The sequence below is a fragment of the Schistocerca piceifrons genome, chromosome 6 (genome assembly GCF_021461385.2).
Source record: "Schistocerca piceifrons isolate TAMUIC-IGC-003096 chromosome 6, iqSchPice1.1, whole genome shotgun sequence".
NCBI lineage: Eukaryota > Metazoa > Arthropoda > Insecta > Orthoptera > Acrididae > Schistocerca > Schistocerca piceifrons.
Genome location: NC_060143.1, coordinates 401,944,567 through 401,964,527, shown reverse-complemented (window position 1 = coordinate 401,964,527; position 19,961 = coordinate 401,944,567). Strand labels below are relative to the sequence as shown.

The 19,961-nt window shown below is 40.5% G+C and overlaps 1 protein-coding gene across 1 annotated transcript in view; it reads left to right on the top strand.

The window, feature by feature from the left end:
* The window catches only part of LOC124803347 (cadherin-87A-like), a 146,356-nt gene that overhangs the window by 27,232 nt on the left and 99,163 nt on the right, over nt 1-19,961 (top strand). Inside the window, exon 3 of the mRNA XM_047264533.1 lies at nt 16,134-16,375. Within this exon, the coding sequence (XP_047120489.1) occupies nt 16,134-16,375 (242 nt within the window). The remainder of the gene's footprint in view (nt 1-16,133; nt 16,376-19,961) is intronic.

The following is a 19,961-nucleotide window of genomic DNA, read 5'->3' as shown; positions in this document are numbered from 1 at the left end:
TGCAAAATTAATTATGTACGTATGTCCTGATTGGAACATTTATCTTTCAGTAATTTAAGGTTTATGCTTCTCAGCAACTAACATCCGGCATGTGTTTTTCCAAAGTTCACATTGGCACTGTCAGTATACGACACATTATTCACATCCAAATGGTGTTTTTTTTAAAACTCTAAATAACATATCAGCAACTGCCATAGATGTTCCACAGCAGTTTCAATAAAGCCTAGAAGTTTACTTCTGTACTCACTTTAAAGGCTCAGAGTACCAGATACAAGCTGGGAACATTTTTCAATTGCTTTTGTTTGATGAATCGTTTTAGAACCAAAAAAAATGTTATCCTCAAGGCAGACACAAAGTCATTAACAGTTTTAGGAGTAAATACGTTCTGCACAATCATTTCTGCTTTGGTGCATCCGCATGAAAGTTTGGAAGCAATTGCAGAATCTCTAAAAATATGGCACGTAAGTTTGTCTTTGCAGTCTAGACTTGAATAACTTAGGTTAAGTTTCACTGTGTTCACTAAACCAAGTTCAAATGCGGTGCTTTTATCATAGTCTTCTTTGCCGCTGAAGTTAACAAAATAGCTATATAGTTTATTTGAACTTCCTGAATAACGCTTTTGTTTAATTTTATGCCCCGTGTGTTTTGCATGTTGCCTCAGGTCAGTTAGTCCACCGCGCAAAACACTGAAATGCCTCATACACAAATTACAAAACGTTCGGCTCTCCTACAATTCTGGCTTGACCCACGAAAACACATCTTCCCATAACTCGAGATATATTTGGTTATGTTTGCCTTGAGAGTTAAACTTTTTTTCACGGAGGATTCTTTGAGGGATCTCCTGCACGCTCAAATATTTTTAACTTCGAAGTAATTTTCTAGCGAAGACTAGCGGTTTAAGAACACGCTGCGAACCACGACTTAATCGGACTGGAGACGCTGGAGAAAGCATTATTCGTAGCATAGCCAGAAAGCTACATTTCTGAATATGTTATCGAATGAGTTCGAATATGAAGCGTTTGTAGCCCAATAAAAATCGACAATAATGAAAAAAATGACACCACGTTTGTTTTCTTTAGTTTCGTAAGGACCCTGGGAGGTATCGGACGGTACATTAGAGGACGGTTTATGTGCGATTCTCTTGTAACGTAACAGATATTTATTGAAAAATGTCGTTTCCTTTTAAGAGCAAACAGTTGATAGTAAACTGTAGAAGACCTTACCTTTTACAGCAAGCTGTCATACATAAATCTACTCAGCAACGCGCAGTTTTGTTTGCTACACTTCCAACCAAATCAGTAAATGTGGAAGTTATATGAAATGTGATACGTACATTACTTAACGTAACAAATGAGCCACCACACCTGTAGTTGGAAGGAACACCTCACAGACGTGACAATAAAACGTCGAAAGCAATAAAACAACACAGAAGAAACGAGTTCCAAAATTGTTGCTACATCTGAGCCGTAAACGGCAAGAATCTTAAACACATTCGCTTTCGCCTGGAAACAGTTGCATTTACAAAAATATTAGCTCATTAGAATATCGTGTGAAGTGTAAGAACGTGCGAATAAGTAGACTTCATAAGAAACTATTACGTGTCAAGTAAACTGCCTACCGCAATAATAACAGACAACAGAAATACGTATTTCTCATGCATGAAATATGTGTTTATATTCTCTTGATTTCAGCAGAGTTAACCTCAATTATACACATATAAGAAAGTATTTCTTCACGTGTAAGTTGTAGCTTATTGAATCAGTGAGATTCGGCTGTTTTTATATTTATTTCACAATAATTCATGCCACTTGGTAATTTACTGATGTATGCAACTTAAAAATATAGTAATTATTTCATTAATGAAGTAGGAAAATAATTAAAAGTAAACAGTATCCTTACGACGCATGTGACAGTTCTTACCGACTGGAGCGCTAGTATAGATCCAGCCGTGCAACGGTTGCAACTTTTCCAGCAGGTAGTGTCGCGACTGTATTAGACTGTGCTGAAACGGTGCAGTAGTACAGCAGGGCATCTGATATTAATGAAAAAGTACTACTTACCAATAGCGTCACTTGCAGGAGCTGCAGTGAAAAATTTAAATATTGCGCTTTTTTACTATTTCTGTATAGAAGTAAACTAAACTATTTTTTTACTGTGTTCACTGCTTTTAATTTATTTACTTGTTGTCTTTGCAAGCCGGCCGGAGTGGCCGAGCGGTTGTAGGCGCTCCAGTCTGGAGCCGCGCGACCGCTACGGTCGCAGTTTCGAATCCTGCCTCGGGCGGGGATGTGTGTGATGTCCTTAGGTTAGTTAGGTTTAACTAGTTCTAAGTTCTAGAGGACTTATGACCTCAGCAGTTGAGTCTCATAGTGCTCAGAGCCGTTTGAACCATTTATCTTTGCAAGAGGTACGCCCACATGTAGCTTTCATAAAAATATGATGGTTAGCGATTGCTGCCGTAGCAGGATCTTCACAGACGAGCTGAATGCTACAAGCTGCGTTGGCAATAGTTGGCCGGCTTCCTACGGCCTCTGGAAATGGTGCTATGGTGATGTGGCATGGCTGCCTACTGCTCCTGCGAAATCTACGCGGAGTTTGCCAGACTTTTTGCGTGCATCAGGACCCTAAATAACTTGCAAATCAGAGAATACACATACGCGATCTTCCCAGACACAGTCTTTATCCAGTACAATTAAAACATTTAAATCTCACGACGGGATCATCAGACCTATTAATCACGGATTATGATGAATCTTAGGTGCGGTATGCTTAGAGGAACATGTCCTGAGGACCTGGCTCGCGGCTTTTCGAGAAAATCGATTTTGGCTTGTTATGAGTACTATAGCATTACTACTACTTAAAAGGAGAAATTGATGTTTTATAGCTAGCAGTATTAAACTCGTTGTTAATGGACTAGTGTTTGTAGAGTCTCTGTTTGTATGTCTGTGAAGGAAGCTATCTTGATCGGTGTCGAGTACTCCCACAGCATACGTAATTTCGTACACGTAGACAAGTTAATCTCATGGTGGAGAAGCAGCTGCCGACTCCGACGGTTGCCTGTAAAATTCTTGAAATATAAGAGAAAGGAAACTTCTATAGGATCTTCTCGAAATGGAACACTGCCACTCGCATTTGGTCATTCGATGATTGTCTGCGAGTGAAATGAGTTCTTTTTAGCAGAGAAAACTTTCACTAATCCTTTGACCGTGTTATTGAAGCAGGTTCTACAGCAGACATCGACCGCCAAATGTTCCAAGTCCCATACAAGCTTATAGTACATAACAGTTCATCACAGAATCCTTTAATCACAATTAAATACGTGAAATTACCTTTGAAATGCAACAGACTGTAATATGAACGTTACTAAACTCCACATTAACATTACATATCACTGAGAATCTCAAAAAACACACATTATCCAATATGGCGACTAACAATGACTGTTTCTTTGCACACACGTCCTCTCGTTACCCTGTCTCGTAACAAAGTCCAGTCACATTCCGATTTTCTTACTTTTCTTCGCTCGCCATTGAGCAACAAGGAGTCTAGGAATAAACATTTCGCTTCCGCAGGCGAAACGCGCCACCTAGCGATATATCTTCACTTTAAACCAATAACAATAGAAAGGTTACTGAACCGAACAGTTTCTTCCGCCAGCTAATACGGGAACGTTAATCGTATTTCGTTCAAGCAAGCCTAGTTCGGGGGGTTTGGGGCTACCACGCTGCCAGTATAGGTTCAAACGCAGCCTGTTACCTTTCTTTCCACTTTCATCGTACAGAATATCATTACATAGTAATATCACAAGAAATGATTCAGAAATAGTCATTTCCACCGTAGTAATTTCATTAACAAATCAATCACTACACCACATTTTCTTCAGATGTGTGTTCTGTTTGTTGTTCATATTAAAATTCCTCATACTATAACAGCTTCACAGACTTCTCAGCGATGTACGAAATATTAGCAGCTGCTGAAGGATTCTAAGTACAGACGAAAGTACTCATCGCTAATCTCGACCTCCACTACTTAATTAATATCGATGAAAGTTGTCTACGTTATTGTTTCGTAGGTGTGGCAGATTATTCGTAGGTGAAAGACAAGTATGCACCCGCAACGTAGAAAATATCCCACCCAAATGTACTCTTAGTTTGTCAACCCTGTGATTTTTATTTTTTCCAAGGCAGGTTAAAATTTTCACTAAAAAATTCTCCCGGCTTGCTAAAGAGTAATAGCGAAATCGCTTCGAGGGAACATTCCATAATAAAACACCTTCTTTAATTCTGCATCAGTTTAGGGCACTTGCTTTCACGAGACTGATAAAATACGCGCCGCAGTTGATCGAAGAAAGAACAATATTTTTTAAATTTAGACGAACTATCTTTTGCTGTATCGCTTCTGTTACGTCCACTTGCCTTCAGGGCAGTAGCCTTCACTAAATATGCGTTATGATCTACGAATTTGTGTTTCGGGTGCTTCTGCGCAAATACAATCTGGAGTTATGTTCTAGTGAAGCAAGCGATAGCGAGTAAGACGACTCTGTAATTTACTCTGCAACAAACGGAATACACACTTGAAGAAAGTTTGCTGTAATGATTTATTTATGGAGAATTACACTGAAAAAATGACTATTTTTGAGTAATTTTACATGACATATATTATTTAATGGTATTCTGTATCATGAAGTTGAAACAGAAAGTACATACATTCGGGATTTGAACCTGTGCCGCCAGCATGATGGCCGTAAACTTTGGGCGCTACGCTCAGTTGCTCTAAACATGACTTAAGTTGCAGGTATAGGGGGTACCAGTATGCATGAAAGGCCAACGTAGATTATCTGTAGGGGCCGTCGCATGAAGAGTTGCCAGCCAGGTAATCGGGAAATGTGTCTCTACAACATAACTAAGATATTAAAATTCCTGATTAGCTGGTCTGATGATGCCTTTGTCAGCCAAAGGCAACAATGCCTTCATGGGTGTGGGGATCCCCTGAAAACATGGTACTAAGCTGGAGACTATTTGCAAACGAGACATCCTCGACAAACGCAAGCTAACTTATGTAAAACTGAGAGGAAAGCATTGCAGTGGACATATTTAAGTAATACAAAAGCAGCGTCAGACATACGTCTTAACGAGTGTATGGAGACTCGGTCCTACACCTAGCGAAACAAAAGCGCTCGAGTGAATGACGCAGACGCTCAAACTGGTGGAACTCCAGGAAAGGACCCGGGCGCGCAAGTAACTTACGCTGACTATGTGAACTTAGTATAGCTAGACTAGATACTGACTGGCCCTTAGACAACATTAGTCATGTAAAATCTGTGATTGGAGTAAAATAGATATTAGCTACAGCATATTGTTGTTGTAGTCTTCAGTCCAGAGACTGGTTTGACGCAGCTCTCCATGCTACTGTATCCTGTGCAAGCTTCTTCATCTCCCAGTACCTAATGCAACCTAAATCCTTCTGAATTTGCTTAGTGTGTTCATCTCTTGGTCTTCCTCTACGGGTTTTACCCTCTACGCTGCCCTCCAATACTAAATTGATGCCTCAGAACATGTCCTACCAACCTATCCCTTCTTCTAGTCAAGTTGTGCCGACAAACACCTCTTCTCCCGAATTCTATTTAGTACGTCCTCATTAGTTACATGATCTACCCATCTCATCTTCTGCATTCTTCTGTAGCACCACATTTCGAAAGCTTCTGTTCTCTTCTTGTCTAAACTATTTATCGTCCGTGTTTCACTTCCGTACATGGCTACACTCCATACAAATACTTTCAGAAAAGACTTCCTGACACTTAAATCTGTACTCGATAGTAACAAATTTGTCTTCTTCAGAAACGCTTTTCTTGCCATTGCCAGTCTACGTTTTTCCAGTTAATTTGCTCGCCAAATAATAAAACTCTACTACTTCAAGTGTCTCATTTCCTACTCTAATTACTTCACCATCACCTGACTTAATTCGACTACACTCCATTATCTTCGTTTTGCTTTTGTTGATGTTCATCTTATATCCTCCTTTCAACACACTGTCCATTCCGTTCAATTGCTCTTCCAGGTCCTTTGCTGTCTATGGCGAACCTCGACGTTTTTATTTCTTCTCCATGGATTTTATTGCCTACTCCAAATTTTTCTTTTGTATCCTTTACTGCTTGCTCGGTAGAGAGATTGAACAACATCCCGGGTTCGATTCCCGGCGGGGTCAGGGATTTTCTCTGCCTCGTGATGACTGGGTGTTGTGTGATGTCCTTAGGTTAGTTAGGTTTAAGTAGTTCTAAGTTCTAGGGGACTGATGACCATAGATGTTAAGTTCCATAGTGCTCAGAGCCATTTTTGAATGAACAACATCGGGGATAGGCTACAACCCTCACTCCCTTCCTAACTACTGCTTCCCTTTCATGCCCCTCGACCCTTATAACTGCCACCTGGTTTCTGTACAAATTGTGAATAGCCTTTCACTCCCTGTATTTTACCCGTGCCATCTTCACAATTTGAAAGAGAGTATTCCACTCAAGATTGTCAAAAGCTTTCTCTAAGTCTACAAATGCTAGAAACGTAGATTTACCTTTCCTTAATCTATCTTCTAAGCAAAGTTTAATAATGATTGGAGGTTATTGATTGCCGTATGTTCCCTGTCAAGGAGACGACTCCTACAACTTAAAAAATAGCTTTTAAATCCTTGTACTGTATTATTAGCGTTAGACAAATAGCGTTAGACTATCAGAATTGGACGTAAACTAGTACAATAACATAAGTAGAACAGGAATAAGGACTTGGATGTTTTTCAACGGCTCCTCCACAGATCGACGCCGGTGGCAGAAACTTCTTTTCCATTAGCTTTACTGTCGTCTTCTTCTTAAAGAATAAGTTTCGTTAGAATTGGTTGATTTGCACATCACTTTATTAAGTAATAAAGTCTTCCTAAAACCGTGCGCGACAAGTTTCATAAAAGACATTTTGTGGTAAATAAGCACATCAAGTTGCTAAGAGTTTTTGTTTTAATATTCTGTAACTACATTTTCTAGCAGTAACTACGCAAACAGTTTTGTTCTGAATCCATTTTATTAAGCCACTAGCGGTTTCGTGGCTTGTAACAACATCATCAGGTGCATTCCTGAACAATAACAAATCAGTAGGGATAGTGACTGAACTCCTACACATCAAAGCAATTACCGACCCATAAGCACCTAATTATGAGAAGAGATAAAACCAAAAGTGCACTTGCAACTATTAAAACGTGGTCAACAACATGGTAGACTATAAAAAAGCCCAATCTTCATAGTTAAAAACAGAACGTCCGTAGAGAGGAAAGCCAAGGGATGAAAAGTTGAGCGACGGTGAACATCCTATACCATGTTACTAGTGCACGTCCGATGGACATTACGGTTTTAATTATAAAGGAGTGGGCCTTCTATATTCTTCGCCAAGTTGTTTACCTTGTTTTAATATTTGTAAGTAAACTTCTGTCTTTGTTTTCTCATAATTGGGTGCTTATGCCTCTGGTACGACTTTCATGAATAGGCATTCGATCACTGTCATTGTTTATTTCTCGTTGTTTAGATAGGCACCTGATGATGTGACTACAAGCCACGAATCCGGTTGCGCCGTAATAAAACTGGTTCAAAATACAGCTGTTTGCGTAGTTTTTGCTAGAAACTATAATACTGGCCCGACCACAGGGTCGTTCGTAACCTGCCGGTCATCTTCTGACAGAATTTTTAAATTCTTTTCCATGCCGAATACCGCATGTTTATAATTTTAAAATACTGGCAAGTTTTTAAAACAAAAGCTTTTAGCAGCTTGCTGTAATTATCCTACAACATACTATCTACTTAAGTAATAAATGCATAAATCCAGTAAAATGCAGTTGGTGCATTGGCTATATGTTACTAATCAGTACTAACATACAATTGGAAATAAAGATAAATTCGTCCATTTGTAAACGGGCCGTTTCGAAATAAATGGCGTCACATATGCAGGACTAATGACGTTCTTACTCTGCTCTGTAGACGGCTGGAAAGATTACTGACGTTGCCTAATTCGTCTAGCAGTAGTTTTATTGCAGGGTGCTCTTTCTCGTTTGGCACTACCGATGCTAGAAATGTTGTACTGTTCAAGTAGAACGCCTCAGATCAACACGGAGAAAATGGTTCAAATGGCTCTGAGCACTATGGGACTTAACATCTATGGTAATCAGTCCCCTAGAACTTAGAACTACTTAAACCTAACTAACCTAAGGACAGCACACAACACCCAGCCATTACGAGGCAGAGAAAATCCCTGACCCCGCCGGGAATCGAACCCGGGAACCGGGCGTGGGAAGCGAGAACGCTACCGCACGACCACGAGATGCGGGCTCAACACGGAGAGAATGGGTGCTACTCTACTATTCAAAGTAACGCAGTTCTCGTAGAACTCAGTTTCTGTTCTGAAATATTTTTTCGCTTGGCTGTGCTATTCACATACTAAAGTCTGATTAAATTTACATGTTGATTGACACTTCACGTATTGGAAATGTCCTCCAATCAGAGCGCACCACGTCACAACAGAACTGTTGGCTGTTGCCAAACTTCCAGTTCCTTGTCCGGCTTTCTTTTTTCATGTGTCTGGAATTTTGGATCGCAATTCTTGGGCTTGCCCCCTTTTACTTTAAATTTCTTTAGACGCCATAACGATGCTATGGAAATACGCACTTCCAATACAAACAGAGTTGCCATATCTAGCTGGGATCTCGTCGGGACACTCTGAGATACGAGTGTAGAAACGACGTATAAAATTCATTTAATATAATTACTTTTTATTTACAACACAATTGCATGGAACTTTTTGGGACAGAAGTAATTGGTCCACCACATTTTTCGGGAGAATTTACCATTTTCAGCAAGTCTCTTTGCCGTTTTACTTGTTTATAAAACTCCATGCTAATCATCTTGTAGTTAAACTGGCACTGTTAGATTGATTTCACAGTCCCTGGCAGCAGTCGATTTCTTTCGTGAGTCTACTGGGTCAACATAAGCGATAATACTCTTTCCACAGTGGCATTATGTGCAGGAATAGAAAACAAATACTAGCATAATTTTAGCACTTTGCTATTTGTGTATTTTGGTTTCCTCAAGAAAGTAAATCCAACTTAACACAAACGTGTTGACATAAATAAAATGATCTGAGGCTGCATTTACATGTAGCGCTAACAGATGGCGTTACCTCAGTACTTGAGCCAAGCTTGTAAAAAAAGTATTTTACATAACCGGGATAAAATTGAGTCTTGTCAGGATGTCTGGACAAGAAGGTTCATAACGTTGACGGTCCCGATATGTCGGGCCGATGGCAACCCTACATATGCAGCACTAACCAAACACTAATGGATCCTTCGCACAACATATAGCCGGCCGGTGTGACCGAGCGGCTCTAGGTGCTGCAGTCTGGAACCGTGCGACCGCTACGGTCGCAGGTTCGAATCCTGCCGCGGGCATGAATGTGTGTGGTGTCCTTAGGTTAGTTAGGTTTAAGTAGTTCTAAGTTCTACGGGACTGATGACCTCAGAAGATCCATAGTGCTCAGAGCCAGAGCACAAGATACGATTCAGCGTCGGCAGAGACGTACCACGATACTAAATGGAGCTGTGAAGGGCAAAAACTATAGGGGGAAACAGAGATCTGAATACATCCAACAAATAACTGAAGAATGTAGGGCTGTAGAATGAAGGGCTGCTTTCGATGGAGGGGTTAGCACGGGAGAGGAATCAGTGGCGGGTCACATCATATCATTCAGAAGACTGGTGAAACAAAGAGAAAAAAAACGAAGTTTTTCTACATCTACATCTACATCTACATCTACATGGACACTCTTCAAATCACATTTAAGTGCCTGGCAGAGGCTTCATCGAACCACCTTCACAATTCTCTATTATTCCAATCTCGTATAGCGCGGTGAGAAGAATGAACACCTACACTTTCCGTACGAGCTCTGATTTCCCTTATTTTACCTTTGTGATCGTTCCTCCCTATGTAAGTCGGTGTCAACAAAATATTTTCGCATTCGGAGGAGAAAGTTGGTGATTGGAATTTCGTGAGAAGGTTCCGTCACAACGAAAAACGCCTTTCTTTTAATGATGTCTATCCCAAATCCTCTATCATTTCTGTGACACTCTCTCCCATATTTCGCAGTAATACAAAATGTGCTGCCTTTCTTTGAACTTTTTCGATGTACTCTGTCAGTCCTATCTGGTAAGGATCCCACACCGTGCAACAGTATTCCAAAAGAGGACGGGCAAGCGTAATGTAGGCAGTCTCCTTAGTAGGTCTGTTACATTTTCCAAGTGTCCTGCCAATGAAATGCAGTCTTTGGTTAGCCTTCCCCACAACATTTTCTGTGTGTTCCTTCCAATTTAAATTGTTCGTAATTGTGATTCCTAGGTATTTAGTTGAATTTACGGCTTTTAGATTAGACTGGTTTATCGTGTAACCGAAGTTTAACGCGTTCTTTTTAGCACTCATGTGGATGACCTCACACTTTTCGTTATTTAAGGTCAACTGCCACTTTTCGCACCATTTCGATATTTCTTCTAAATAGTTTTGCAGTTTGTTTTGATCTTCTGATGACTTTATTAGTCGATAAACGACAGCGTCATCTGCAAACAACCGAAGACGGCTGCTCAGATTGTCTCCCAGATCGTTTATATAGATAAGGAATAGCAAAGGGCCTCTAACACTGCCTTGGGGAACGCCAGAAAGCACTTCTATTTTACTCGATGACTTTCCCTCAATTACAACGAACTGTGACCTCTCTGACAGGAAATCACATATCCAGTCACATAACTGAGACGATATTCCGTAAGTACGCAATTTCACTACGGGCCGCTTGTGTGGTACAGTGTCAAAAGCCTTCCGGAAATCCAGAAATACGGAATCGACCTGAAATCCCTTGTCAATAGCACTCAGCACTTCATGTGAATAAAGAGCTAGTTGTATTTCACAAGAACGATGTTTTCTAAACCCATTTTGACTGTGTGTCAATAGACCGTTTTCTTCGAAGTAATTCATTACGTTCGAACACAATATATGTTCTAAAATCCTGCTGCATATCGACGTTAACGATATTGACCTGTAATTTAGTGGATTACTCCTACTACGTTTCTTGAATATTGGTGTGACCTGTGAAACTTTCCAGTCTTTGGGCACGGATGTTTCTTCGAGCGAACGGTTGTATATGATTGTTAAGTATGGAGCTACTGCATCAGCATACTCCGAAAGGAACCTAATTGGTATACAGTCTTGACCAGAAGACTTGCTTTTATTAAGTGATTTAAGTTGCTTCACTACTCCGAGAATATTTGCTTCTACGTTACTCATGTTGGCAGCTGTTCTCGATTCGAATTCTGGAATATTTACTTCGTCTAATTTGTGAAGGCATTTCGGAAGGCTGTGTTTAGTAACTCTGCTTTGGCAGCACTGTCTTCGATAGTGTCTCCATTGCTATCGCGCAGAGAAGGCATTGATTATTTCTTGCCGCTAACATATTTCACATACGACCAGAATCGCTTTGGATTTTCTGCCAGGTTTCGAGACAAAGTTTTGTCGTGGAAACTGTTATAAGCATCTCGCATTGAAGTCCGCGCTAAATTTCGAGCTTCTGTAAAAGATCGCCAATCTTGGGGATTTAGTGTCTGTTTCAAGTGCCATTAATACTGAGGCACTGCGGTTTATTAGTGGTGACACAAGTACGGAATCAAAGTAGTAATGTTATAACTATTAGAATTGTAGACACAGAAGACCATTTCTCATAGCTTTTAATTTTTTGTAAGAGAATAACAAAACGAAATTCAAGGAATAAAATCTCTCATATTGACTTCATTTACTTGCACAACTCCATTCTTGGGATCAGATGTTGCAAAGTTTACTGTAGAGCTCGGTGTACTGTTGAGGAAGACGTGGCAACATTGTCAGCGAGTATTTCTAATTTGCAGCTAATGAACATGCCCGATCTTTCACATGAAGTATGGCAAAGCATACATCAGTCGTGGTCTTTCCTGTTTACAATACATTCGCTTTTTCCGAGCTTCTCTTTCAGAGTAAGAATTTTAATAGCTTTTTGAGATGCTTTGATCATCCTCAGCAGTTTGGTCCCTCAGGAATTCACACACATTTGAACAGTTTCAACATCAGTATTTCAACAGAATCTTTACGATGATAGCAGTGTGGACTGCACGCTTTGGAATTACGTCGAATGCGTTCGTAGCATTAGCTGACTCTTGTGTAAGTCTCCCGGAACTTCGCTTCTCTGTAATTACGAAGTCTCAGTTGGCCCTTTAAAAGCTGTGACCACTCATTAGAAGCTTGTGTGTTATCTCTAAAAGCTATTCCAGGCTAAATGGAGGAAACCTTGACGAATGACACTTGTAAAACCAGGGGTAGGCACTGTTTCACACAAAGATCAAGTTAATCAAGTAATGAATGTCTGAAACATTTTCTCCTTGATTTGCACTTGGAACAAGGCTAGGATCATGCAACAGCATATCGGGAACACAACAGCATTGACAACGTGTTTTGTGGGGAAACGGCACTTGGAAAGTTTGACTTTTGCACTCTTTAGTGGTTTAACTAAGGTTCTACTTTTGTCAACTTTATCTTCCGACTAAATATTGTTAGCTACTATCCTTTTTTTTTAAAGGAAGTACTCAGTTCGAAAAATACCTTTGATTCAAAATTTCCTTCCAATGATTTGGAACTTTTTATTTCGTCATCCGTTTTATAATCTCCTTTGCATCGACTGTGTTACCTTCGCTGTCTGTCTGTAAATATCTTTATTTCTCTTCATCCACTGTTTCCTTCTTCTGCTCCTAAAATCTTCCCTAGTACCGCCATCTATCGTTTATTTTTCAAATAAGACATTGCAAACTAGTAAGAGCTGCATTAGCGTGGTGTGATATGTTTGTGGGGCACTCTTGCCAAGGTTATCGTAAAATCCTTATCAGTTTCGAAAGCGAAGATGAAACTCATTAGTGCAGCGAGCTTTTGAAACCCTCCACGTGGGGCTGATAAATCGGATCTACTACCTTGTAGATAGAGAAAATATTCGCTAAGGTCTATGGACCTACACATAGAAAAAAAAGTCTTCTTGTTAATCGTCGAACAAGACTGATTCTGTTTAGATACAATGGTCAATGACGTAACGATCCGACTATAGGCGCTAACTTCCGTGCTGTCATGCAGGAGCCACTGACCGCAAGAACGAATCAGTAATGTCGCATACGGTGATGTAGTCAGCGCTGTCGTTGGCCTACAGAGCTACAGGAAGTGTTTCGTGGAGATGTAAGCGGCAACGTTTGCGTGGTCTGGACGACGCCTATGTCTGACGAACGGTGTTTGCCTTGGTGAGTTGCGGCGAAAGCGAAAGCTGATGAGCTACGTGACTGTATGAAGCTGAACTTGATGGAAATACTTCTCCAAAAGTAAACACTGTAACAGGAGCAATATCATGCTCTACAGACTTCTAGCTGTATGTCTGGAATGACAGAGCTGGGTTATAACAGTTTTTTCCTCCCTTACCAATGTTCGCCTCCTGCCAGTCTTTATTTCCTTGTAAAATTGAACAGTCCGGAACCGCGCGACTGCTACGGTCGCAGGTTCGAATCCTGCCTCGGGCATGGCTGTGTGTGACGTTCTTAGGTTAGTTAGGTTCAAATGGCTCAAATGGCTCTGAGCACTATGGGACTTAACATCTGTGGTCATCAGTCCCCTAGAACTTAGAACTACTTAAACCTAACTAACCTAAGGACGTCAAATGGTTCAAATGGCTCTGAGCACTATGGGACTTAACATCTGAGGTCATCAGTCCCCTAGAACTTAGAACTACTTAAACCTAACTAACCTAAGGACATCACACACATCCATGCCAGAGGTAGGATTCGAACCTGCGGCCGTAACGGTCGCGCGGTTCCAGACTGAAGAGCCTAGAACCGCCTGGCCACACCGGCCGGCTTTTTGTAAAATTGAATCCACAATACACACAAAATTCCTCTACATACACAACACTGGCACATGTAAAATTAAAAGATATATATAATCAATTTGTCTTACATTAGTAAAATTGTAATGCTACACATAATTAGCGAGATTTTTATTGGGTAATAAAAAGGTTCTCTTTAACTGACAGCCAACTACAAGAATATGTACAATTTCTAAAGTCTGATTGAAACATACGTGCTCCAGAATGATCAAGTAAATCTATCAAATGTTTGTGTAATTTCGCCTACGAGAATGATTGTAAATAATTAGCTTGTTTAGTTAAGCAAGAGAAGGAAGCTTTTAACTAAGTATGCAAATACTTCCTATATTCTGAATGTACACATGAGATACTTTACTTGGTTCGTTTCTATTAACTGTCAATGTTTTTCGTGACCAAAACCCGCCAGGGTAGCCGTCAGCGCTAATGCACTGCTTCCTGAACTCGGGTAGGAGCGACGGTCCTGGATCGAATCCGCCAGGCGAATTAATGACAAGTGCCGATATACCGGCCGGCCTGGATGCGATTTTTAGGCGGTTTTCCACGTCCCGCTAGGTGAATATCGGGCTAGTCCCCACGTTCCGCCTCAGTTACACGACTCGCAGACATCTGAACGCGTTCGCAGTATTTCATGGCTTACACTAGACGCAGACAGCTGGGGTACATTAATTCCATCCTAGAGTGTTCAGGGTCGCGACATGAAGGGCATCCGGCCATCCTCAGCAACTAACACCACCAAATCCATAGTAACAGGGCCGACCTCGCATTGAAGCAGGGCAAAAGGCCAAAGAAAATGATGATGTTTTTAGTGACCGAAGAGGTAAGCAAGGAAATTTTCCGTGCCTGATGACGTATATAGGTGTTGAGGATGCTGCTCCAGCCAGTAGCAACGTCTGGCTTTTCCGATCACAAAATTCACTGTTAAATTATGGGTGGCTGATAAATGAGTGATGAATCGCTGTAATTTTTCACTTTCTGAAAATCAGTTTTATGTAGTACAGTTCGTGGCACGATGTTGGGTATTAAATTCATACATCGTGCAGATCTCACATTCAGTTTTTTATTATAAGAAAATGGGCAATCGTTTACTGATTATGAATTACAATGAATTCGCCGTACTACGCCCTGATAGTTAACCACTAACATATGTTCTTCCTTCCACAACACCAGTCATATAAGTGACCTTTCAAATAACATCCTTTCTTCTTTAATAGTAGCACATCGAATACACACACTCTTCAACAGGTCCTTTCATACGTTACCCTTTGAATTTCACCAGTACATACTCAAGTTAAATCACATTCCACACAGATGATAAATTTTTTTAACGTCCACTATAGCAACTTTACGTATCTCTCTCACGCAACAAGTTACCACCAGCCGCCTAAGACTCCTTTACTCGTCTTACGACTCACTCACTTTCAAATGTGTACGCTTACTATATACGCCGCACACCCTCTTGTGCATGACGTGCATCGTGCCACCAACCAACACAATGAGCGCCATTACTCTCTCTCGACTTCACTGTCCTTCAGCTGTCTCTCTCTGATCGACTGATTTTATCATCGATATTAATTTATGTGGGCACAGAACTTAAATTCCGTAACATATGCAAGTCACTTTTACATATATATAAATTTAATATTCAAAGAAAAATTTCGTCTGAAGGTTTTCTTCTCAAGGTGGCGCTATGGTTGAGGCACTGGACTCACATTATTAGGAGCACGATACATATCCATGCCTGGCATCTGACTTAAATGGCTTTTCTAAATTGTATAAGGTGCATGCTGGTCCTTCGAGAGAAAACACGGCCACTTAGTTGTCCGTAATGTCCGTTCCGAAACCCCTCCGTCTCTAATAATCTTGTTAAATTTTAATCTTGCTGTCGCTTTCTTTGGAGTGAACTGCAGTAGGTGCCCAGAGATATTTAGCCAAATATTTCTTTTCTAGACATGTATCACATTCTTGAAAATTCCCTGTAGCGTAGGCTCAGGGCTGACGATCTAAATAACGTATCGACTCTTTCTGATTGTACTTATTTTGGAGGACTATGTTTCTAGTATAATCGGAAGGAATACATTCGGCATAACATATGATAATGAATCTCATTTAACTAGTTTCTTTCCGCAGGGACTACAATGCCGAAAAGCTCAGCGGAGACGGACCTGAAAATAGTGTATGCCTGGTCGGACGCTGATAATATGTATACCATGGCGGTGACGGGATCCTGTGACTATGACAATGGTGGCACGAAACAGTTCGAGTGGAATGTCCAGATCGGTGATGAAAAAAATTCGGTCACGGTCAACCTGGTGAATATCAATGACAATCCTCCTCAGTTCATCAACCAAGAACGATCCTGCAAGGTCGAAGTAAGTATTCTGAAAGATCTCCTTCTCATTGCAGTAGTGTTTATTAACTCCAAGTTTGGACTTAAATATGGACTAAGTCTTGTATATTCGATTAAAAAAACTGTGTTTTGATGTCAAATATCGCATATTTCCTTCTAGATACTCATGTGACAATAAATAATACATTTTGTTGCTTGCATATCAGCTAGATATAACGTTAACATGCTGATAGAAACATTCACTTGTTTTTTAAATATTGTTGGAACAGAGCTAGAGTCACATTAGTCACCAGTTTTAGTTTCAAAGTTTGAGCCTGACAGCTCATTGGTAGCTTTTGTTTATTACTTTCAAGAAAAAGGATGCATAGTAGGCGAACTCCAAAGCTCATTCAAGAGGTGTTAACTTCCTGGTGTATGCGAAAATCGGACATCAAACGCCTTAAGTAAAAATTACACATAATTATCTTTTATAACGAACTGGTTTTCGATCTACAAAGCAAGCCAAAATTATAAATATATTTCACTGCATACCATGAGGCTACGTTAGTGCATTTAGCTTGCCACTGAGATGCTAACAACTTCCGAACCTGCTGGTCTATACAGTGAACAGACCGCTCCTACAGGATCGTGAGAAATATTAAGAAAAAGTAGCACAACAGAAACTATTGAACATCCGAATTTCAACGTTCGGTCCTATAAAACGTGAAATATGAATGCTGTAGCTCACGTAGGTATAGGGTTTCGTCAAACTGTGGAACCAAACGAAAGGTCACAATGAAATCTTGTTTATTACTGTGATATGAATGAAAATGATACCAATCACTGAATATGCAGAAAAAATAATTATGAAGTGCACAAAGGCTCAAATCACTCATTAATCATACACAATAATACCTTGGCACAGATGGATGGAATTAGAAATGAAATGATAGAATTAGACAAGTCCACGTAAACCCCAGTGGTTCCTGAATTAGTCAACACATTAAAGAAAAGACCCAGTAAAGTACATGTGAGCACCAGTTCCCTTGCCTTATCGCGTGTCGAGTTCTACTGACATCGCAAATTAGTGTAGAAAAGCCAACCTCTAACTGAAAACAAACGACTCTGTGGTTCCCTTGTCGCGACGCATTCAAAGCTTAGCTTACACGACGACACTGGGTTGCGCCACTCGTTGCGTGGAATGAGTTGCACGCAAAGAACAGACACCATATCCATATAAGTATACCAGTTCTTGCAATACCGGCCATGACCTTCTTCTTCTGTGCGGATGCACACATATTCCCGTACTCTTACGGGACCTGGTAAGAATGTCTTCCACGAGTAATGAGTGAGTTGGAGTGGGACACTACGAATGTAGTGTGTGGACATAGTCGTACAAGGTGAGAATGTGGGTCTCACGGGAGTCGTGCGCGAGATAGTCCCTGCAGTCGGGCTATCCTCTGTGCCCTCGGTTGCTCAGATGGATAGAGCGTCTGCCATGTAAGCAGGAGATCCCGGGTTCGAATCCCGGTCAGAGCACAAATTTTCAGCTGTCCCCGTTGATATACATCGACGCCCGCCGGCAGCTGACGGTATTAATATAATTCTAATTTCGTTCTAGGCGGCTGCAGGTCATTCATGGTGTCATGTCCGAAAGAACAGACACCATATCCATATAAGTATACAAATAAGTCCATCTTCACAATAAAACTAAAGCCAAACATTTCGCTTCTTGTCTTCACGGTACATCCGTCCTCAATGACAATCCTATCTCTGACCCCACCAAGGCTCCATATATCTACTAGCCAAGGCACATCAGTTGCTCCCTTAACACTAAACTTCCAGTACTTACATTCTACCTCACGAGAAAGTTTAAACTGTTATATCCTAGCCAGTAATGCCACCCGAGCCCGCTGCCAAAAGGTTGGCAGCATCAAAGTCCGGACGCCGTCCGCATAAGCAGCGCCAGCGATACAGGAAATCGCCGCAAGTCTGCGCGCGCCACCGCTGGCTTCTGGCTTCTTAAGCGCTGGAGTCGCGAGCGCTAGGACAGTTCTGTATTCGCCGCTCAGTTGTATACTCGCCACCGAATTGTGTACTTGCTAGTCAGTTGTGTGTTCATCGCAGCAGAGTTGTTGTTTGTCGTCAGCCGACGCTGACCTAGCCGCTCCGACTCGAACTAGACAGATCTCTGTAGACACGGCGTTCACTACGGAGTTTCTGTATCTTCTATAATAATCATAAGTAGCTACTTTATTTAATCAGAGTGTTGGGTTTTCATCTTTCTGTTCACTGTTCCAGCGGACCGGTCGGCCCGCTATTAAAAGTGTGGCGGTGACTTCGTAAGCCGTTTCTACAGCGAATTGTTTGTCGCTACGAACACCGCCACAAAATAAACCCTCTCCAGTCATTCTCTCGATACCCTCAGCGCAATCTCAACAATGTCCTCTCCTAACGTAACTCCTCCATTAGTCATGCAAAAGCTCATGCCGCTGAAACCTTTACCTAACAACATTCAACCATACCGTCTATCTATTTAAAACACTAAAATATCTAAGAGTAGCGCTCGATAAACTTTGCAAGCCTTACCTAATAACCAACCGAAAGAGCCCACATCAGACTAAAATCACTAACCGACTAAAAATGAGGAATATATTTCACATTCATCATCCGGACAGACAACACTTTCATCTATGCAAGTGTCGCATGAACTTGTCTCCTCCCAAATTTTGCCACTCCTTGAAATCTATGAACAAGATGCACCCTGCTTTTCTTTTCACATCTCTATATCTTCACCCAGTCGTATGATGTACATGTTTAAACAGTGCCTTCACCTTGTCAAATATTTAGAACACTCTCAGATATCCTATGATTTTCAGCTTCAATCGTATAACTGTACATCACACCCTCATATCTGTATCCTGAAACACAAGTATTTAACAAAACTACTTGATTTCAGACCTGAAGAGGACAGACAGTTTTATTTGAAACTCAAGTCACAGAATGTGCTTAATGTGAATGATGGCAATGAAGACCGTCAAGTGTTGGAATATGTCACAGTACTATGTGTGTGTGTGTTGCATTTAGTAAGTGTTCTTTGTGTTCTGATTTCTAGTTTCGCATTCATTACAAAACTGATAAATGTCAAGAACACTGTATTGTCACAAGCCTACGTATGAAAATTTTGTGAATTAAAATTAACAATAATGATTTCAAATATTAATTTAAATTTTATAATATAATTTTATAATATAAAGCCCCTAATATAAAACATGTATATTATTTTGTCGTAGGAAATTTAGGACGTTGAAACCTCGTTAAAAAACATGTCAAACTTATGAGACTTGTGGTTTTCCTACAAATTTAATTTTGATGAACATCTGTTTTTCTCAAAACTTTGTTTCTGCTTTGGGCCTAGTTCATTTACCGAATTCAGAGACAATTTGTTTCTTTCACCCCGCCTCTTAATATTTATTACAGACAAAACTCTCTCTGTGAATACTGAAGTGGTGGGAATCGACAATAGATAATAAATTAATTTGTATAAATTTGTAGAGGCATCATTTGTCTTGTTAAATATTTGCTGTCGTTTTCTGCAGTGGATAATCCTGAAAAATTTACAGAAATAT